The sequence below is a fragment of the Rhinichthys klamathensis genome, unplaced genomic scaffold, assembly GCF_029890125.1.
Source record: "Rhinichthys klamathensis goyatoka isolate OS25496 unplaced genomic scaffold, OSU_Roscu_1.1 h1tg000059l_1, whole genome shotgun sequence".
Classification (NCBI taxonomy): domain Eukaryota; kingdom Metazoa; phylum Chordata; class Actinopteri; order Cypriniformes; family Leuciscidae; genus Rhinichthys; species Rhinichthys klamathensis.
The window spans coordinates 6651887-6670952 of record NW_026606604.1 but is presented as its reverse complement, the minus strand read 5'-3'; the positions used below and the strand labels follow the sequence as shown (position 1 = coordinate 6670952).

The 19066-nt window shown below is 37.7% G+C and overlaps 1 protein-coding gene across 1 annotated transcript in view; it reads left to right on the top strand.

Annotated features, from left to right (window-relative positions):
• Window positions 1-6508: 6508 nt before the first annotated feature.
• col11a1a (collagen, type XI, alpha 1a) overlaps window positions 6509-19066 on the top strand; it is a 73582-nt gene continuing 61024 nt past the window's right edge. The window contains exons 1-4 of the mRNA XM_056249188.1: window positions 6509-6889; window positions 12097-12261; window positions 13460-13673; window positions 16313-16475. Coding sequence (XP_056105163.1) covers window positions 6769-6889; window positions 12097-12261; window positions 13460-13673; window positions 16313-16475 — 663 coding nt within the window. The 5' untranslated portion in view covers window positions 6509-6768. The remainder of the gene's footprint in view (window positions 6890-12096; window positions 12262-13459; window positions 13674-16312; window positions 16476-19066) is intronic.

The following is a 19066-nucleotide window of genomic DNA, read 5'->3' as shown; positions in this document are numbered from 1 at the left end:
GTTAAAGAATGGAGTTTAACAGCAATGCTGCAGATATAGAGAAGATGTTCACTGAAGTTGATGTAATGCCACTGTATAAATAAATGTGAATTAAAAAGACTTAAAGGCTTAAGAGCTTTGATTCATTTATGATTGTCTTCTGGCTATGAGCTTTATGAGTCAGTCTCCCACATCATTTGACTTCTTAATCGATGAGCTGTAATTATATTAAGCAAACTTTTAACCGACTTCATGCAGCGTTCTCTTCAGATGATTAGGTTATTGCATTTGACAGCATCAGAGAGCATGAAATAACTGGCACAGCCACGGCAACTAAACATCATGCCCAGAGGCGGAGCTTGTTTGGTATGTGGCTGCTGAGAAAGGACTGGGTTAGATGCAATCTCCAGAAACTGGGTTTCAAAAAGAACATTAAAGATAGTATGGAATTATGTCTGTTCATCTGTCTGTCTGTCTGTCGGTCGGTCGGTTTTATCTGTCTTTCTGTTTGTCTATTTTTCCAGTTTTCGACCAGTCTGTCTGTCGGTCATATCAGTGTTTGACCAGTCTGTCTTTCGTTCCAGTGTTCGATAATCTATTTGTCTGTCTGTCGTTCGTGTTTGACCAATCTGTCTGTCTGTCTGCCATTCCAGTGTTCGAGCAGTCTGTCGGTCTGTCTGTTGTTTCAGTGTTTGATCAATCTGTCTGTCTGTCTGTCTGTCTGTCTGTATATCTATCTGTCTGTCTCTCCATCTATCTGTCTGTCTGTCGGTCTGTCTGTCTGTCTGTCTGTCTGTCTGTCGGTTAGTCATTCCTGTGTTCGACCAGTCTGTCTATCTGTCTGTTTGTCGTTTTAGAGTTTGACCTGTCTGTCTGTCTGTCTGTCTGTTGTTCCAGTTTTATCTCTCTATCTATCTATCTATCTATCTATCTATCTATCTATCTATCTATCTATCTATCTATCTATCTATCTATCTATCTATCTATCTATCTATCTATCTATCTATCTATCTATCTATCTATCTATCTATCTGTCTGTCTGTCTGTCTGTCTGTCTGTCTGTCTGTCTATCTATCTATCTATCTGTCTGTCTGTCTGTCTGTCTGTCTGTCTATCTATCTATCTATTGTTCTATCTATCTATCGTTCTATCTATCTATCGTTCTATCTATCTATCTATCTATCTATCTATCTATCTATCTATCTATCTATCTATCTATCTATCTATCTATCTATCTATCTATCTATCTATCTGGTAATGTGTTAAACATAAAGAGGGAGAGGTTCTGTATGTCTTGGCTCATGGGAGTGCATATGAGGTACTTCTTCATTTGTAAGGGCTGGAGAGGAATGTGTTGTTTACACTGAGCTGTGAGAGTGTTGAAACATACTGAAGATATAAGACTCCCATGTAGTAATTTTCATCCTTGATCTTTATTTTTTGTGATTACAAAATGATGTTGACAAGTTTTCAGGCCTGGTTCTTTCTGTATGTTGACTATACTTTAAAATATACTTTTAAGCATGCTGACAATTGATTATGAGTGTTGGTTATAAAGAAACAACTTCAATTAATGTTGGGGTTTTAGGTTAGGTTAGGCTACTTGTGAAGACTGCCCAAGAAATGTAAATGCATTTCCACTACCCTGAGCCAGATGGGTATAGACAATGTGTGGTCCCCCTTAATGTTTACTGAGGAAGTTCTTTAAATAAGCGCTGGAGACAGGCACACTTGTATCTGTTTGGATAAATAAAACATAAAGTTTGCAGGAGCACTAAATAGGCTTCTTCCTTTGTATGTTTGAATTATACACTTGTTAAACTTTATGGGATATATTTCTAAAGTGTATGAGTAAGCAGTGGAGAGAGTGACAGCAGAGAAAAGATGAGGTCGATGGGCCTTACTGAAGTCAGTAATGGAAGAGTAAATGATCTGATCTTCATACGATGTCTTTTTTGACTAATTCTAGAGAGTGATGCCAAGGCCCTGACGCTGGCAGATTATATCGATGTTCCAAAAGGCCTGACGAATGGATCTTTCATGGGCTTGTCCATTTCGGCTACTTTCGGGGGTTGTGAATGCCCTCCTGCAGTGCCAGACCACCCATCTACTTTCCCTGGGACCTCATGTCGGACACTGGGTGCGTCCTGCTCACCTCACCCTTCCTGCGGTCCATCTGGGATCATTTGGTTTGACCTCCAATGACTGACTCACTGACCTTTTTACAGTTTATTTCCACTCACCATACGTCCTTGGTGCTACTCAACAACCCAGGAGTGTTGCACAGCTATGTAAAACCTGGTGCGGTTTGTCTTCGCTGAAACCAAACTGCTTTTTAAATATAGTAGGTTTATGTATCACAGCATATGTTCTTCATATGGTTTTAGAAGATTGCTGTTGTATAACATGTTTTATTTGAAACACCGTTGAGTAATATTCTATACATCTGAAGTAATGGGCTTCACGCTTCCTTAGGTGTCGAATGCTTGCCCAGACAAAATGGCATTCGTGAGGAAGAGTGAATGAACTACTGTGAGATTTGACATCTACAACCAAGCTTTGAATAACTGTGAGGGCCCTGGGGTGAGTTTCCGACCACTGCTAAACATGAGAAGAGAGCCATTACCGCCTGTAATGTAGTATGTTTGTGATCAAGGGTCTAAGAACGACTTGAAAAGTGTGGTATATTAATGGAGATTTGCTACCCAGTTTGTGATCCACTTTGTTAGGTGTTAGGTGACTGAAATTTGACCTCCATCAACAATAAACTAAAGCTTTTGAATGTGGAGGTGATTCATAGGTTTAGTTTGCACTTATATCCGGACCTGAGACTTACATTGTAGTTGTATCTGTAAATAAGAGGCTTTAAACACTATAAAAAGGAGTATAAATCAGCCAGTCAACAATCAATGTATATGATTTCTTAAACGTTCAGCATGGGCTTTTTAAATGCTTAATGACAGCACAACAAAGTTCTGCACATGTATGAACCTCTAACCAAAGCTATTTTGAGCTTGTGTGGGCTAATTATGTATATTTACTCAAATAAAGTTAGCAGCAGTCCCCCCCCTTTGGCTTCCACTATGCACAATGTGGTAATGTAGACACTCTTAAAATGGAAGCGATATTTAACCAGTATTCATTCTAGTACCCACCATGGTAGACCACAGTGAAAATAACCGGCTCACAATTTCAGAATGACAGTCCTACCGCTGTCTAGAATTTTTTTTTACCTCAGAGTCTCAAACGTACAATTTGAGCATTTTCGATTGTTTCTCATGTTTAAGTTCACTCCCCAGGTTGAGGGAATGTGTTCTGTGGGAGTTCTTTGTTGAACACAGAGCACAGGTTGTATGTTGAGTGACTGAACTCTCGGTCCGCTCTGGCCCTGAGCTTAGACAGAAAGAGCCCTTTATACTCCCTCAGGTTCTGTGTGTTTAGACTCTGATGGACAGAAGCTAGTGGCTGGATAGTGTGTGCCTGTGAAAAGTCTCCCCTTACGATTTCACTTAAGGTCAAATAATAATGCTGAAGGGACTAGTCATATCTAAAAAAAATCTTAATGTTCTTCACATTAAAGGGATAGATCACCCTAAAATGAAAATTGAGTCATCATTTACTCACCCTGGTGTTGTTCTAATGCCATATGCCCTTCTTTTATGAAACACAGAAAGAGAATTTTTTTAAAAATGTCCCGCTCGCACTCGTCCATATTATGGACAGCCCTTTATACCCATCATTTACACCCATGGACAGTCCTGGAACTGAACTGAAATTACTATTGTGAAGAGATGTAGACTGACATTCAGATAAAAAATGCAAACACACTAAAAAGTTGCCTCTTAAGGATCTTGCTCAAAGCAAGCATAACTACATAATTTTATACGACAGTAATATGAGAATCTGTTCTGCACATTCTTAACACATGTTCTTGGCAATGAGGAGCACTTTTTATGTTTTATTTATTCATTTATGTGATAACTTTGTGATTATCCACCGTGTTCACACTCACTGCACACAATATAATAAGTAGCCTACGAATGCCACATTTGTTATATCAGAGCCATGTAACTGTCAAAATGTGTTTAGACCTTTGATCTCTGGCAGAGTCCATCAACACAGTGAAAGGTAAGTGAAAATTACTTCAAAACTTTTTTGAAATGCACTTCATCATAATCAATTAATCAAAATATTCAGCCCTATGGCATGCAACACTAGTCATAAGCTGCAGACATTTGTAAAGGCTACATATTGTAATATTTTGTATTGGTAGGTAAATCGTTTTGTCACCAAATCCGACAATGTAATCATGATCACAGGCGTTACTGCATGCAAATAATCTTAGAATCTGAAGATCTACTGTGCATGTTTCTGCAGACAGTTCACCGAGTGCAGTTCCAACTTGCCCTGAGGTGATGACATAATGCTTTGTTGTATGATCTCACTGATTTTATTGATTTTGAATTAATGCAAAATGCCACAGTCATTTGTTCTTTTTCTTTTATTCATTATTTAATCAATTCACAGAATAGATTTGGCATGCTAACAAAAAGTTATTTCTGGCATGGATCACGAGCTGGCTGCGTGCCATTTGTTTGAGCCAGTTGTTCATTTTATTCATTTTAGAAGTGGAGCTAAACTAAATTATCATTATATGTTTCATTCACTGGTTCATAAATTGTATAATGTTGAACAATTCCATTTCAAACTATGGTACTTAGCCTTTACATGGCAATTTGAATCGGAACTATAGAGACATTTTTTGAAATGTTAAATGTGACTATTGGTCACATTTAACACAGGAATTTCTTGCAAACCAAAGAGATGGTATTTTTTTTTTTTTTTTTTTTTTTTTTTACTGAATGAATCATAGCCTACTAAAAGAAGCACACCATCATTTTATTCATACTTTGATTTGTTTGTGTTCGACTCTGATTTTCAGTCATTATGTGGTTAACTAATTTCTTCACCTTAACGTTGCAGAGTGTGGAGGAATGAAACTGGGAAAAGTGATGGGCTGTAAGTCAAACTTAGCCCCTCCCACACAACCTCCACATGCACTCTCGAAGAATAAAGGTCTGCAAAACATAAGGTGGATTCATTTGATTACTTTCTTGTCTTTTATACTTTTTTCCTGCTTATTGACATTCAAAACCACGTAAAAAGTGATCAGTTGACTTAAAATTGAGTTAATGAACTTCATGCGTAATTTAAAAAAAGTAAGTTATGTGGAATTGTCAAGTTCACTTAACTTAATTTTTTCAATAGGCTACACTTGAAGTTTATTTACTTAAAATTTTTAAGGCAACAGGTTTTCTTACTTTTTTTTTAAGTTAAGTCAACTGAACACTTTTTACAGTGCAAGAGTTGACGAATTTCTCATGGATTTCATCAAAGGCTCTAAATAACCTTGATGAAATATTAACAATAATAATGTTCTAAATAACAGTTGACGAAGGTATGTTAAATCCAGTATGTTAGTTCTATTCAAAATTAATGCTAACTTAATGGACTCATCAGAAAACATTACAAACACAGCTCTCTGGAATACTTGATTCGGTAACTTTATTTTAAGGTGACGTAGTTACATTTTACTACATGTACTTACTATAGTAATAATAGTAAATAATGCATTATTGAAAGTAAATACCCTAAACCAGACCCTAACCCCAACCGTAACTCTATAGTGTAGTTAGTTAATTTTACTCAGTACTTTTTTCTTTACTCGGGACTTTTTTGAGTAAGTACAATGTAACTACATCACCTTAAAATATAGGGTAACACTGTCATTGTTACATGTAGTTACTATAGTAATAATTACAAAGTATGCATAATTACATGCAACTACTAATCCTAACCCTATAGTAAGTACATGTAGTTAATTAATATTACTCAGTACTTAAATGTATAATTACAGTGTAACAAAGACACCTTAAAAAAGTGTAACCGAATAAAGTGTAACCCTTGATTCTGATTGGTCAATCCCTGCACTATTGCAGGCAAATATTTCTGAAAATATTGTCCTAGGCGACGCTGTATTTCTAAAGTAATATAATATTCTTAGTATGTGTAAAATACAGGCTACATAAAACAATATTGGCTACATTCATTATCTGGTATAAACATTATACTTGTTTGATATAGGCTACATTAATTATCTGGTAAGCATGCTTGTTTATGTTATCAGAAAAGTTATAATAAATGTTTTCACCATTCTGTTGGTGATGCAAATATGCCTAATCGTACAAACATTGAAGAAATATGGAATTGCTTGCATGTTCTCTCTCTCTCTCTCTCTCTCTCTCTCTCTCTCTCTCTCTCTCTCTCTCTCTCTCTCTCTCTCTCTCTCTCTCTCTCTCTCTCATTCCCAGGCTACCCCATGGTTTTTTTTTTTTTTACCGGCTTTCGCGGGGGACGCGCAAGAGGGCGACCAGGGGAGGCTTTGGAAAACTGATGGGTGGATCCCTAGCCAACTTTCAAGCCCCGTGATTTGCTAATCGGGGTATTTTTCCCTTGTCATTTTCCTGTAATCCAGGGTCTGGGTCCAGCCCTCTTGACGGTGAGGCGATCGAGCGCTCAGCGTCTCATTTTGATTAAAGCCCGATTCCCTTCAGTCTGAAGGCTGGGCGCATGGAAAGGAGGATCTAAGGGGGCCCGGCGAAACAAAATACCCCTCACCTATGGCTGTTTAGAGCAGATCGGGCACATTTTGGGATTGTAGAAGGGAGATCATTTTCAAATAAGCAGAGGTCGCCCCGGGTTTTGTACACATTTGTGGGCGCCCCAACCATGGAGAGGCCAAGGTGGTCCCCAATGTGGAAAACGAAAAGGTGGCTTTTGGATTCCACTGTTTTCAAATTCATCACAGTTTCACTCGTCCTGGTTCTGCAGGCTCCAAATGTCAGAGCAGGTAAGGAAAGATAGACTTCCAAACTTTTGATAAAGTTGTAGGGACTGTCAGATAGGAGATGCGCATTTGCGCCCGCGGATTTTAACGCGTTTGATTTAGACAGGTGATCGTAGATCTGCATCCCATATGTGTGTGTGTGTGTGTGTGCTACAAAATATAATAGGCTACCAGTGCACATGAAATCAAAAGACATTGTAATCATGAAATGAAGAAGACTGTATTCTTTGGAATTCGTTCAAATAAAGCCACCAGTTCCCCAAATGATTTCACAAGCGTTTAATACAATTAATAATGCAATTTCATGGGCATATAACACATAAGGTTCATAATGCTTTACTTATCTACAATATGTGCATAGCATGATTGGATAGTGATAATAATTTTAAACACAGAAAGGGTCTGAGTCTGTAATTTCAAATAGTTAGTAGTGAAAGTATGTAACCTACAAGTAGACTTTTACGCATGACTTGTTCTGCCCTTTCAATTTGCATATACCCAAACTTTTGCGATTTTATTTTATGTCTATATATTTTATGTTATATTACACTTAATGAGAGGGTGAAGAGGAGGAATGTGTCAAGAAAGTGTCACGGAGAGACAGTTTAGGATTTACTTTGGGGCAAAAAAGCTCTTTGTTTGAACCTGTGGTCCGTTAGGTGTGTGTGGACATGGTTAGCAGGGTGGAATTCCTCAGAGTTTTACATCCATGCCTTACATTTAAGAAAAGAAAATGGAAAAGGTATCTTCTTGAATGGTGTGATTGTGGGGATGAAGTTGTGTGCCAAATTAAGTGCATTCAAAGAGCGGCGAATTAATAGGAGATTATCTGTAATTGATATAGGCTACTAATTTATGCTCATAAGACTTCATTGAACAAGTGTTCTGGCCGCATTGACATGTTTTTTTTGTGTGTGTGTTATGAACTATCTTACCATCTTTAACTATGATAAGAATTTGATTTAGTAACTGAGACCTGGGAGGTCCAATTTACAATGGGCGTGACTGATAATAAGAGGGATTTGTCTCTTTTCGGTTACAGAAATATGGAAATGTGAATAATGCACTTGTTTGTAATATAAATATATAAGTGTGTGTGTGTGTGTGTATACCGTATATATATATATATATATATATATATATATATATATGGTGTAAATGTAACAGATAAAATCTTTCCCTTTTGAAATTTGTAAAAAAAAATAAAAAAATTAGTCTTGTCCGCTTCATACTGTTCATTAGAGATTGCTGCAGGGTAATGAACTAGTGTTGAGCCCACAGTGGGCTATAGCCAAAATCACCCTTTCCCCATTCACCCCTAGCTCCACCGAAGCCCAAGTGGTGGCTTTCGCAACATTGTGACTCCCATGTCATTCTAGGTCCACATGATGAGTTTCCCAGTGGGAATGTTTCTCTACTAAGTGCCTTCCCGTTATTTGATGACTGTCCTCTCTGTCCATCCCTATTATTTTGGAGGCTTCAAAGGGCCCAGAGCCATCCAGGGGCCCCAGTCTGGCCTTATGATAGGTCGCACTCACCCTTACAGGAACAAAGTTCCTTGCAAAATTAAATTAGGCATTTATTTTGTTTGAAAATGGCAAAGACAATGGATTGTTGTTGTTTTCTTATTTGCCACATTTCTCAAGGCTGCTTGAAAATAACCAGATTTATTTTATCTGAAGTGTCAGCGATACGGCATGCTTAACAATACCCCCCCTCTCCTCCTTCTCCTTTTTTTGCCTATCATAACTGATAATGGATCTTATAATGTATTAATCCAATTGGACTTCTGAAGCAATGCATTATATCCTTTGCGGTTTGTGGCTTGTGAAGGCATTTCTACCGGGTGCCCTCTTGAGCTGGCAGTGTACTGACATGTTTTCTCAGCCCCTGGGGCTGAGGAACCTCAGATGTGCATTCCTTCAAACAATGCACACATTTCAGAAATCTTTCCTTACTCTTATGGTAGATGGTGCTGACTAGGTATCAAGACCATTTGGGCTATTCACGAGTCATGCATTTGCGAGTTAACTCTATGCATGTTTGTTGTGGTTCAGTCCATTTTTGAAGTAAATGTAACGTTTTGATGTTACATAATTGCATGCGGTTCTCTCTGTTGCATCTTAAATGTACACTCTCAAAAATAAATGTTCCTATAGGGGGTTTTCACAACGATGCCATAGAAGAAACTTTTGGGGTTTCCCAAAGAACGTTTCAGTGCACATTTCTTCATTTTTATGTAATGAACTTTATAACATTCTTCCACTATAAAGTGCTATGGAAAGGTTCCATGGAAGTTAAAGGATCTACATGAAACCACAGATGCCAATAAAGAACCTTTATTTTTAAGCGTTTAATGTTCAGACAAAATAAACAATCCGTCATCATTTGCTCACCCTCAGGTCGTTCCAAACCTGTATGACTTTCTTCGTTTCACAAAGGAGATATTTATGTTGTAGACGAAACACATACTGTACCTGTTCCCCATCTGTTTCACACTAGAATGTTTGGAATGACATGAGAGAGAGTAAATGATGACACATTTTGAATTTTTAGCTGAACTGTCCCTGGAATATTAGGTGAACTGAACAGTGTTCTTGAGAAGCAGATGGCTGAAAGGCTTTATTGTTCTTTGATGTTTCTCTACAGTCGTGAGGGAAACATTTTTTCGCAAAAAATTCCGTCAATGAGGTTGCCTCACGGAGAGCCTGTGGCATAATGCTTTCTTGTTCAAGCGGCACGCATGTGTCAAAGAGGGAGAGCGAGGGGAGAAGGGGGAGATAGAGGATGAAAAAGGGAGAGAGAGAGAGATTCTGACTGAATTCATTATTAGAGTCTCAAGGAGCAGCAGGTAAAAAGGTCTTCTGTTAATATCGCCCCAAAAAACGAAATTCTAAAAACTATTACATTGCATTCCCTTGACCAAATGAGAGCTCATCCATTGAAACACAAGTTATTTTAGCACTACATTTGTGTCTTCCTGTTACCATAAAAGTGAATTTCCTTATTAAATGATTTATGCAAATGACAGAACTTCCTTTAGAAGAAGTCCCTCCCACTTTGTGGTGTCCCTTGGAATAGTAATGATGGCAGGTTTATGATCTTAATGTGCAACTCTCTGTCAGTTAGTACCTCCCTCCACATTCACACTCGATGTCTAATCAACCTTCTCTCCCACACACACAAGCCTGCCTAATGCAAAGAATGAATGAAAGTGAAACAGATCGGCGTGTGTGTTTGCACAGCAGCCTGGTTAAAATCGCACCAGGTCATCAGCTGCGCTCTCCTAATGGCAGCACATTCTCAGTTGGTATTCTGAAGTATTTAGGAGTATTGACATTTTTCTTTGGCACTCGAACGACAAAAGGTCAGACTCGAGCGACAGCACCACATCTGGATTATACGAGGCCTGAGGTTATGGAGAACGTCTCAAGAAGATCCCTCATTGTATTAGATGAATTTGAGGTTTTCCTTTTGTCTAGCTTGTATGTTCAGCATAAAGCTCGGTCTAAGTCTCTCAGATCGTGAGGGATCATTCCTCTACACACAAAGAACTGGCAGAAGAATGGTGTGTCACCTTTTGCTTTTCAGACTTTTAAATGGGGTGGTAAATGTTTTCTCAGCACTGGGAATGCCTCCGCGTCTTTATTATAGCGGTTTAGACCTCCCAGTCCATCCTTTTGTGATGTAGCATGCCTTTATTGTTGGCGGTTTGAGCGTTCAGTTTTATGTGGTAGATGCCAAAGATTCACTCAAGTCCCAGAAGACACTATGGTAGATTCTTAAAAAACACCCAGATGCCAAACATGTGCCCCTACATTCACAATTAATCATGAAGACATCCCTCTCAATGGTGCTTTAAGGTCTTCCTCTCAGTGAAGTCTCAGGGTGATCCAGGGTGAACAGTGTTTATCTTTCATCTTGCTTCGTTAACCATAATGAAACCGTTGGTTCAAGTTTACTTAACCCAGCTGTTGCTGAAGTGTCCCCCAAAGAGTTGAAGGTGGTATCGGGAATTTCACAAGGGTCAAATCTCATAGGAATGAAAACTAATGATTTGAGTTTTGATCATATAGATTTACATATATCGTAAAAAAGACCGAATTTCAGACATTGTCCTCTATTTTGTAGAGGATTTTGTAAAAATCATTTTGATGCAGTCACTCTGGTCACCATTAGGTTAGTTTAGTTAATTTGACAGCTTTCATTAAACCACACACGTGCTGTATATAATCTGTAATATGACTAACCAATTATACAGTAAATATTATAGATACAAAAGTATTAAAATACAGTAGCTGTTTTATATGATTTGATCCTAGATTTGCACTTGATATTTATAATAATAACAGTATACATATTTTAAAAATGGAATAAAATTGTATAAATAAATATATATGTAGATTATCCTAAAGTCTGTTGAAGTTTAAGTTAAAAACACATTTCTAATTTTTAGTTGCTAATTTTATTTTGGAGGTTTCCTACAATAGATTTGCATGTATCAAAGGCCTAAAAATGTTCTCCTAATATACATTGCACATCACTGCACTGCACTTCATTTTTCAAAGAGTCTGAAAAACAGTTCGTTCGAAGATTCAGTCTCTCTAAACCCCTCTGGCCCAGTCTGTTGTGATTGGTCTACCGCTTACAGTGTGTGTTGGAAACAAAACGGCCATTAGCATATTTGAATTTCCGATCCAGAGGCTTCCTCAGCGCTTTTATACACAGTGATACAAACAGTAACGATGGTGTTGGTTTTTCTGTATTTTTCCATCTTTTTGACATGTCGACAACACGAACCGACATATTCCAGGCCTCAGCTACAACCACAGTGTTTGAGGGCGGGTCAAAGACGTCGTTCGCTGGCAGCCAATGAAGACCATTATGTGGCATTATGCAAATTTGTTACATTGTTATGTATATAACAGAAAGTGAGTCTGGAAATTCGAACGACTCGTTTCGGCAGTTCAGAATCTATTCTTTCTTTTAGGAGACAATAACATTATTTGTCGTGGACTTTGATCTTTAAAATTTGCAGACCTTTTACATTCACAAGCATGAAAGGTAATATTTTAAAAAGCATAATAGGGGCACAAAAAAGTATTATAAAAACGTTTATCTGCTTAACTATGAATATTTCTAATGCATTCTCCTTCTTTATTCATTTATTTATTAATCTTTTTTTTGTGTATCTTCTCAACCCCATGCAGCAGAACCTGTGGATGTCCTTAAAGTATTAGAATTTCCCACTGTCCCAGAAGGAGTACAGAAAACTTTAGGATTTTGCACAAACAGAAGAGCATCACAGCCAGACACGGCCTACAAAATAGGCAAGAATGCCCAGATCAGTGCCCCAACCAAGCAGCTTTTCCCAGGTAAGCCGAACCCCATGAACATGTCTCCATATCCTGCCTACGTTTAGCTGCGTTTAAATGTGCCCTTTGTTGCGGTTGCCAAGGCTTTTGACATGAGATGCCATCTCTGATTGTGCAGGGCCATGTTTCACTCAGACACTTGTATTGTTAAGCGGCAGGAGAACTTGGCTAAAATCTCTTGACCACAGCATGGCTCGTCTCGTCTGCTTAGTTGCATAAGAAATGAACATAAACGTTTAAAGAGATAGTTCTCCCAAAAATGACATTGTCTTTACACGTCTTTCTTTCTTCCATGAAACAAAACAAAAAAGAAGATTATTTGCAGAATGTCCAAGCTGCTCTTTTAACCAGGCAATCCCACCCAAAAAAGTCCCATGAAAGTACCCCACACAACTTGCATTCAGTAATACATTCCAAATCCTCTGAATTTATACGATAAGTTTGAGATGCATTATGTAATTGGAATGTGATCATCATTTTGCAGATGTTTCTTTATATGGTGGAAAACAGATGCATGTTTATTACTTGTTATTATTTCTTCATCCTAATGCCATATGTTTATTATCAAGTCTCTTGCATTTCCCCTTTTAAGCTAGATATAAAGGATTACAACTGATATAAAGTGTTTAAAATGTCAAATCTGATTCCAATGCTTTTCTCATTTATGGGCTTTTTCGTTAAACAATTAAAATCCACTAATATAACATTATAAAATAATTAAAGCATGAATAAAACTGCACCATGAAAGCAGAACATGCTTTATGGAGGATAAAAATCTAATTAATCAATTTAAATGTAACTAATATATATATATATATATATGTGTAAATAAATAAATCACCTGTCAAGTCGACAAATAAATAGACAGATTTAATTCAAAACAGTTAAATAATAAATCCCTTTAAAATATATAGACATTTTAGTAAATGTCTTTTTTTATATTTAAAATGTTAATTAAATGTCACAATAAAATAAAATAAAAACACATGCAACTTTTAATCGCTAGCCAATCTGTCTTCAGTATAATTTAGCCAAATTCATTTGAAATTATTTAATCAATTGATTCATTTATTTTATTTTTAATTGGCACTCCTCCATAATGCTTGCAGATTCAATGAAGCAATTAGCTGTTTGGATGGACCTTAAAAACTCAATGAACTCTTCAGTGAACTTGTTTCCTGTTTGTGCTGTTTTCTAGATGGAGTGTTCCCTGAAGACTTTTCCATCCTAACCACCATCAAGCCCAAAGCTGGGATCCAGTCCTTCCTTTTGTCCATCTACAACGAGAAAGGCGTCCAACAACTAGGCGTCGAGGTGGGCCGCTCACCTGTCTTCCTGTACGAGGATCAGACAGGCAAGCCTGCCCCGGAGGATTACCCCCTGTTCCGCTCTCTCAACCTGGCCGATGGAAAGTAAGTCACAGACCACAAAGCCGAATGTACAGGGGCTTTTTTTAGACCCGTTTAGATCCATCCTCAAAGAGAAAGACCGAGACTGACTCCAGACAGGGTCAGACAGAGGTCAGTCATCAGCCTGTACCAGCATGAAGTCATTTGTTACCAGCCTAGACTTTTACACTGTAGTCCTGATCCATTACATATGTATATGAAGACATTTCTGGGACCGTTTTAGAGTCTTTTCGGTTGACAGGCAGACAAATCAGAATTACAGGTGACTATTGAGGCGTTAGTTATGTGTGATTTCTTCTGCGAGGCAAGCCAGAGGAGATCTCGCTGTGAGTCTGGATTGATGGAGTGAAGCGGACAGGGCCGCAGGTGATCTGACCTCCAGGGTTCTGTTATTTTAGAAAGATGGAAAGTCGGATCCGTTGGGGCTGAAGCTTGACCTCAGAAATTAACCTCCTTGGTTACATCATCAGGAAGCTCTTACCAACATGAACAGACATTTTTGGAAGCTTGTTCCTGCCTCAAAGTAAAACGATAAGATAATTGTAAGAAGTTTAAATTAAGACAAAAAGCACAGTTGCAGTTGCAAGAAACAAAGTCACAATTAAGAGATAAAAGGTTACATTGTGAGATATAGTCACAGTTGCGAGAAATAGTCACAGTTCTGAGATAAAAAGTCACACTGTGAGATATAAATTCATAGTTGGGACAAATAATCACATTTACGAGATAAAGTCACATTGTGAGATTCTGTATAAAATGTGCAAGAAATAGACATCATTTCAAGATTAAAAAAGTCACATTTTGAGATAAATTCAGTTTTGAGAAATAGTCACTGTTATGAGATATAAAGGCCAATTCACACCGCACAGACAAACACCATCACGCAAGTTGGCCGTAGGATTTAGTATTTTGTGGAAAATAACTGTCATGTTCACACTGCCCCAACAGACACCAACAAACGCTGATTGAACATGTTCAGTCGGGTGAAAAGAAACTCCGAGCGACCATCGCCGACAGGGGTTACGCTGTTTGTGCGGTGTGAACTGGCCTTAAAGTTCACAATAAATAAACACAATTAAGAGAAAAATTCACATTGTGAGATATATATTCATAGCTGTGACAAATAATCACAATTACGAGTCACATTATGAGATACTGTATAGTCACATGTGAACTGTCATAATTACGATAAAAAGTCACATTGTGATATAAATTCACATTTATGAGAACTAAAGTCACAATTACAAGATATAAAGTCACATTTACAAGAAATAAAGTCGCAATTTTGAGGTGAAAACATGCATCCTGGGATATTATTATTATTATTAATGTTTTGCAATGCTCATTATTGTCCAAATACCCTTTGAGTCTTATTTTGACACCAAGTGCTAAAATTAATTGACAGAACAATGTAACTCAATGGACAAAGTGCTTTGTCTTATTAAGCTTAAGAGGCTTTCTTGTAGGTATCAGTTCAATGGGGTGTTTTGCTGTAAAAACAACAATATTTCTGTGAAGGATTAATGCGCTTATGTTTCTGATGGGGATTTTGGGTTAAATGCACCTTGATTGGGCTAATTCTGTCATTCCAATTCCCTTGTGCTGGAAGAATTATAGTTGCAAGTGACTTTATCAAAATAAATTTGTACAGCTAAACAGATTAGCTATTTTAATATAAATTTCATCTGCTTTTGTGGTTTATCTTTCTTAGAAACATCAAAAGAATAGCTTTTTAGAACGTCATAAAGATGGAAATTTTACCTTGAGTAAAGAATCTGAAATGCATTTATGAGAAATGTGTCAAATGTGTTGCTCTACCATACAGTACTATAATCGGATAATGCAACAATGTGTTGCTTACATAATTTATGCATATGGAACATGGAAAGATTAATTACACCTCTGTACGTCCTTAGGGAAAATGGGTTATTTTTGATGTAAAAAAATGTGTGACTTTAAATCATTGCATTTGGCAAGTCCAGGAATTAACTAAAGTTTTAGAATATTCCCAGGATGTTTTTAATACCTGAAGGCATGAAGTACGATACTGTGGTTTTACACCGTCACACATCTATCAATCATTCGATAAATCGCTAAGTCTTAACCATGTAAATTGCCTCTTTTTATTCCGTTAACAGGTACTTAATCCAAAGCATTGGTTTCTAGCCACAGTAAAGCATGTCCTAGTTCAAGTTTGCCAAGTACTTTAAAGACACGAGCCAGAATAAAGGTTTTTCTTTCTAATGAAGTGGATTATGGGAAATTGATCACCCTCGAGGGTGCTATTGATACGCCTTTGAAATCTCGCTGTGGCTTCTTACCTCAAGCCCGTCCAACAGTTTCCCTCCCCAGCTCAATGTTTTGACTCTACAGTTCAGTTTCTCTGCCGTACCTTCCTGACAAACACTTTCTACAATGTTCACAGTGTCTGTCATGCTGGATAACTCACAGGAGGGGATTTGGTCTAGGGTTTAATGAGTGTAATCCAGTGTTAAACAAGGCCAAAGTTTGAAGGCTGGAATGTGGTCCACTCAGGAATGTTATATCTCAAGAATGGAGGCGAATTGTCTAAGGTTTTAAAGTAAGACACGTCTCACGTGTGGCGGCCTTTAACCATTTGCTACTCTTCTTGTTCCTCACAGGTGGCATCGTGTAGGCATCAGTGTTGAGAAGAAGACTGTGACCATCGTTGTCGACTGTAAGAAGACGCTAACCAAGCCCTTGGGCAGGAGTGACCGTGCCAGTATTGACACCAATGGTATAACTGTTTTTGGCACCAGGATCCTGGATGAGGAATCTTTTGAGGTAAAGCTGTTTTCAGTGCAATAATGAACGGATATGAAGGCCTGACTGTGTGAGCTGCTTGATCAAGTATAAATTTACATGTACATCTGTTCATTTGAGAAAAGGAGAGTAAACCAGAGTTGGATTTGTAGTCTAGCTCCGGGGGGTTTTGCATGCTCTGTTCAGCCCATTTAATGACAAATAAAACTAGCATGGGGTAGAAATAAACTGGCCTGTAAATAAAAAAAGGTTCTTCTGAAAAGTTTTGGATTGAGAGTAAAATCTGGCCTTTCCCTTTGTCCATCTTGTGGAATGCAAAGCCTTGTATCCGTCATGCATGTATACATCACATCTAAAATATTTAACCTGCAAAAACCCACTGCAGCTTAATTTCATCACAATCAATTAAATAATACCTGTTTTTCACTGAATATGTTACATCTGCATACAACAACAGCTCAGGTTTTAAACTCTATCACACCAACCAGTTAAGCACGAAATTTACATTTTGCTAAATTCATTCATGCTAAATGTTCAGTTATGAAATTTGCAAATAACTATTTGGCCTGTAACATTTTTCCTCAACGTGTTTCGTTTTAGATGAATGGCAACGCTTTGCAATTTTGGGGTTTCTGAGGGTTAAACTGCCTACTTGTATAGTTAAAAGGAGAGTTTCTTTGCAAATGTCACAAAAGTGAAGTTTGTGGCATTTTATGTAGGCCTATGCTTTGTGTTTTCCACAAGCTAACAGCTATTTGCATTAGCATCCCATTCATTGTTTTGTCTTGTTATAGTTCCATGAGAAAGATCAGTGTTTGTTTACATCTCTATGGCAACCTGTCAGCATATTTTTATGTAACTTTGTGGCATTGTCCTCTTTAGCCTAATGCAGTCTTAATTGCACCTTAAGCAGTTTTAAAGTCCAATAAGTTGTTTTAAAGACCATGGAAGTAAATGTAGCCCTTTTTTCTCCACATATTAAAGACGCAATACTCAGATTTGACCAGTAGAGATCAGTTCCATAATGGCAAAGGTGAATATTTGTCCCTCTGGACACTGGCTTACTCAGGATAACACAGACAAGCCTTGTGTCGCTGTTTACCTTTATGCGGTCGGGTTTTCCCCTCGCTTCCTGTTATGAAGGCTTCTTTCACCTTGTAATTAAAGCTACTCAAAGCCAGAGGAGCCTCTTCATGCACGGACTGCTCACTACCTCAGCTGAGGCCTTCATTCAACATGGCTAATGTTGTGAATTTCCTTAAGGAAAATTATAGTATCTGGACCAACGCACAATGCATTTTAAAGATGAACCCGATTATATTCGTGTAATGGTTTACGATATTAAAAAGTGTTTTTTTGCCAAATTACTTCACACTGTACAAAAAAACAATTGTTGTGTGATTCAAACCATAGAGATTTCTGTAGGGGTGGCATATTTATGTATTAATTAGCAGACATGACAAGTTACAGGTTTAAAGGAAAGTCAGTAGCCCTGCCATCACCTCGATTAGAGCGTAAAACGCTAATTAGTGCTAGTTATTAAAATATTTTCACAGTCATGACTGCATGTGATACCTCACATATAAAGTTTGACTGTTTATGGTGCAAACTTGTGTCTTTTAGGTAGGCTATCTTGTTTCACAGTGTTATGTGTGCGTTTGTTCTCTTAGGCTCTCTTAAAAGTCACAATTGAGGCAGTGTGGAATGCAGGGTCAGAATGAGTTAAAGCTGTAAATAATGATGTACAATGGGCCGATTGACAGGTGATATTAAAATCCATTGCTTCTTGTTAAGAAGGAGGGCTAGCTTAGGCCTTGGATGTGTGTTTGCCTGTGTAACTGAGAACTTGCTTACTGGGGGATGGGAATTATTTCTTATAGCCCATATTGTTGTTAAAATTGTTTTAATGGAAGTATTTTTAACTGGGACTTCTTATTAGTGAAGTGACATTATATAGTTGCTTGACCCTTACAGGTTTTGCCCTTTTGTGAATCGTGTTTATGTTACCTTAATTCCTCATGCATTGTTTTCAAAAACCTATTTTAAGGTGATGCTGACAGAGCTTGTCGGGTGTTCCACAAATATATGATGGGTGTGATTATTTGTATATGTCAACCTTTAATACTCAGTATTTGATGTTTATGGAGTCCCACACATGAGAGTTTAGAGAGTTTCATTCCAGATATATTCAGATATATAATTTTTTTACCTCTTGCAGCATAGAAAAGCTATAGAAAAGCTATGAGAGGTATGCCCAGTATTTAGGTTTGGCGTGTCATCTGGGATTTGTATAGTTGGAAACACAGAGTTCTCTGTGTGAGAGCATGAACACCATGACTGTTCCCACTGTATGGCTACTTCTGAAGTGTATTTTGGGAAATATGGCGGAAATACCTGGTCAGACCCGTAGGAACGACATCCCTTACTAGCCCTGGATGAATCGACACTTTGTAGGGCCTGTAGAGAAGCCTTTGATTTTTGATTCTACGTGAGTGTACAATGTACTATATTTGCAGGATAGTGGTCCAAAAACGGATATATGTTGACATATAGAGTTCATTTTTTTACTGCACTTAGTTCCACATGTCTAATTTCTGTCTTGTAATGAATAA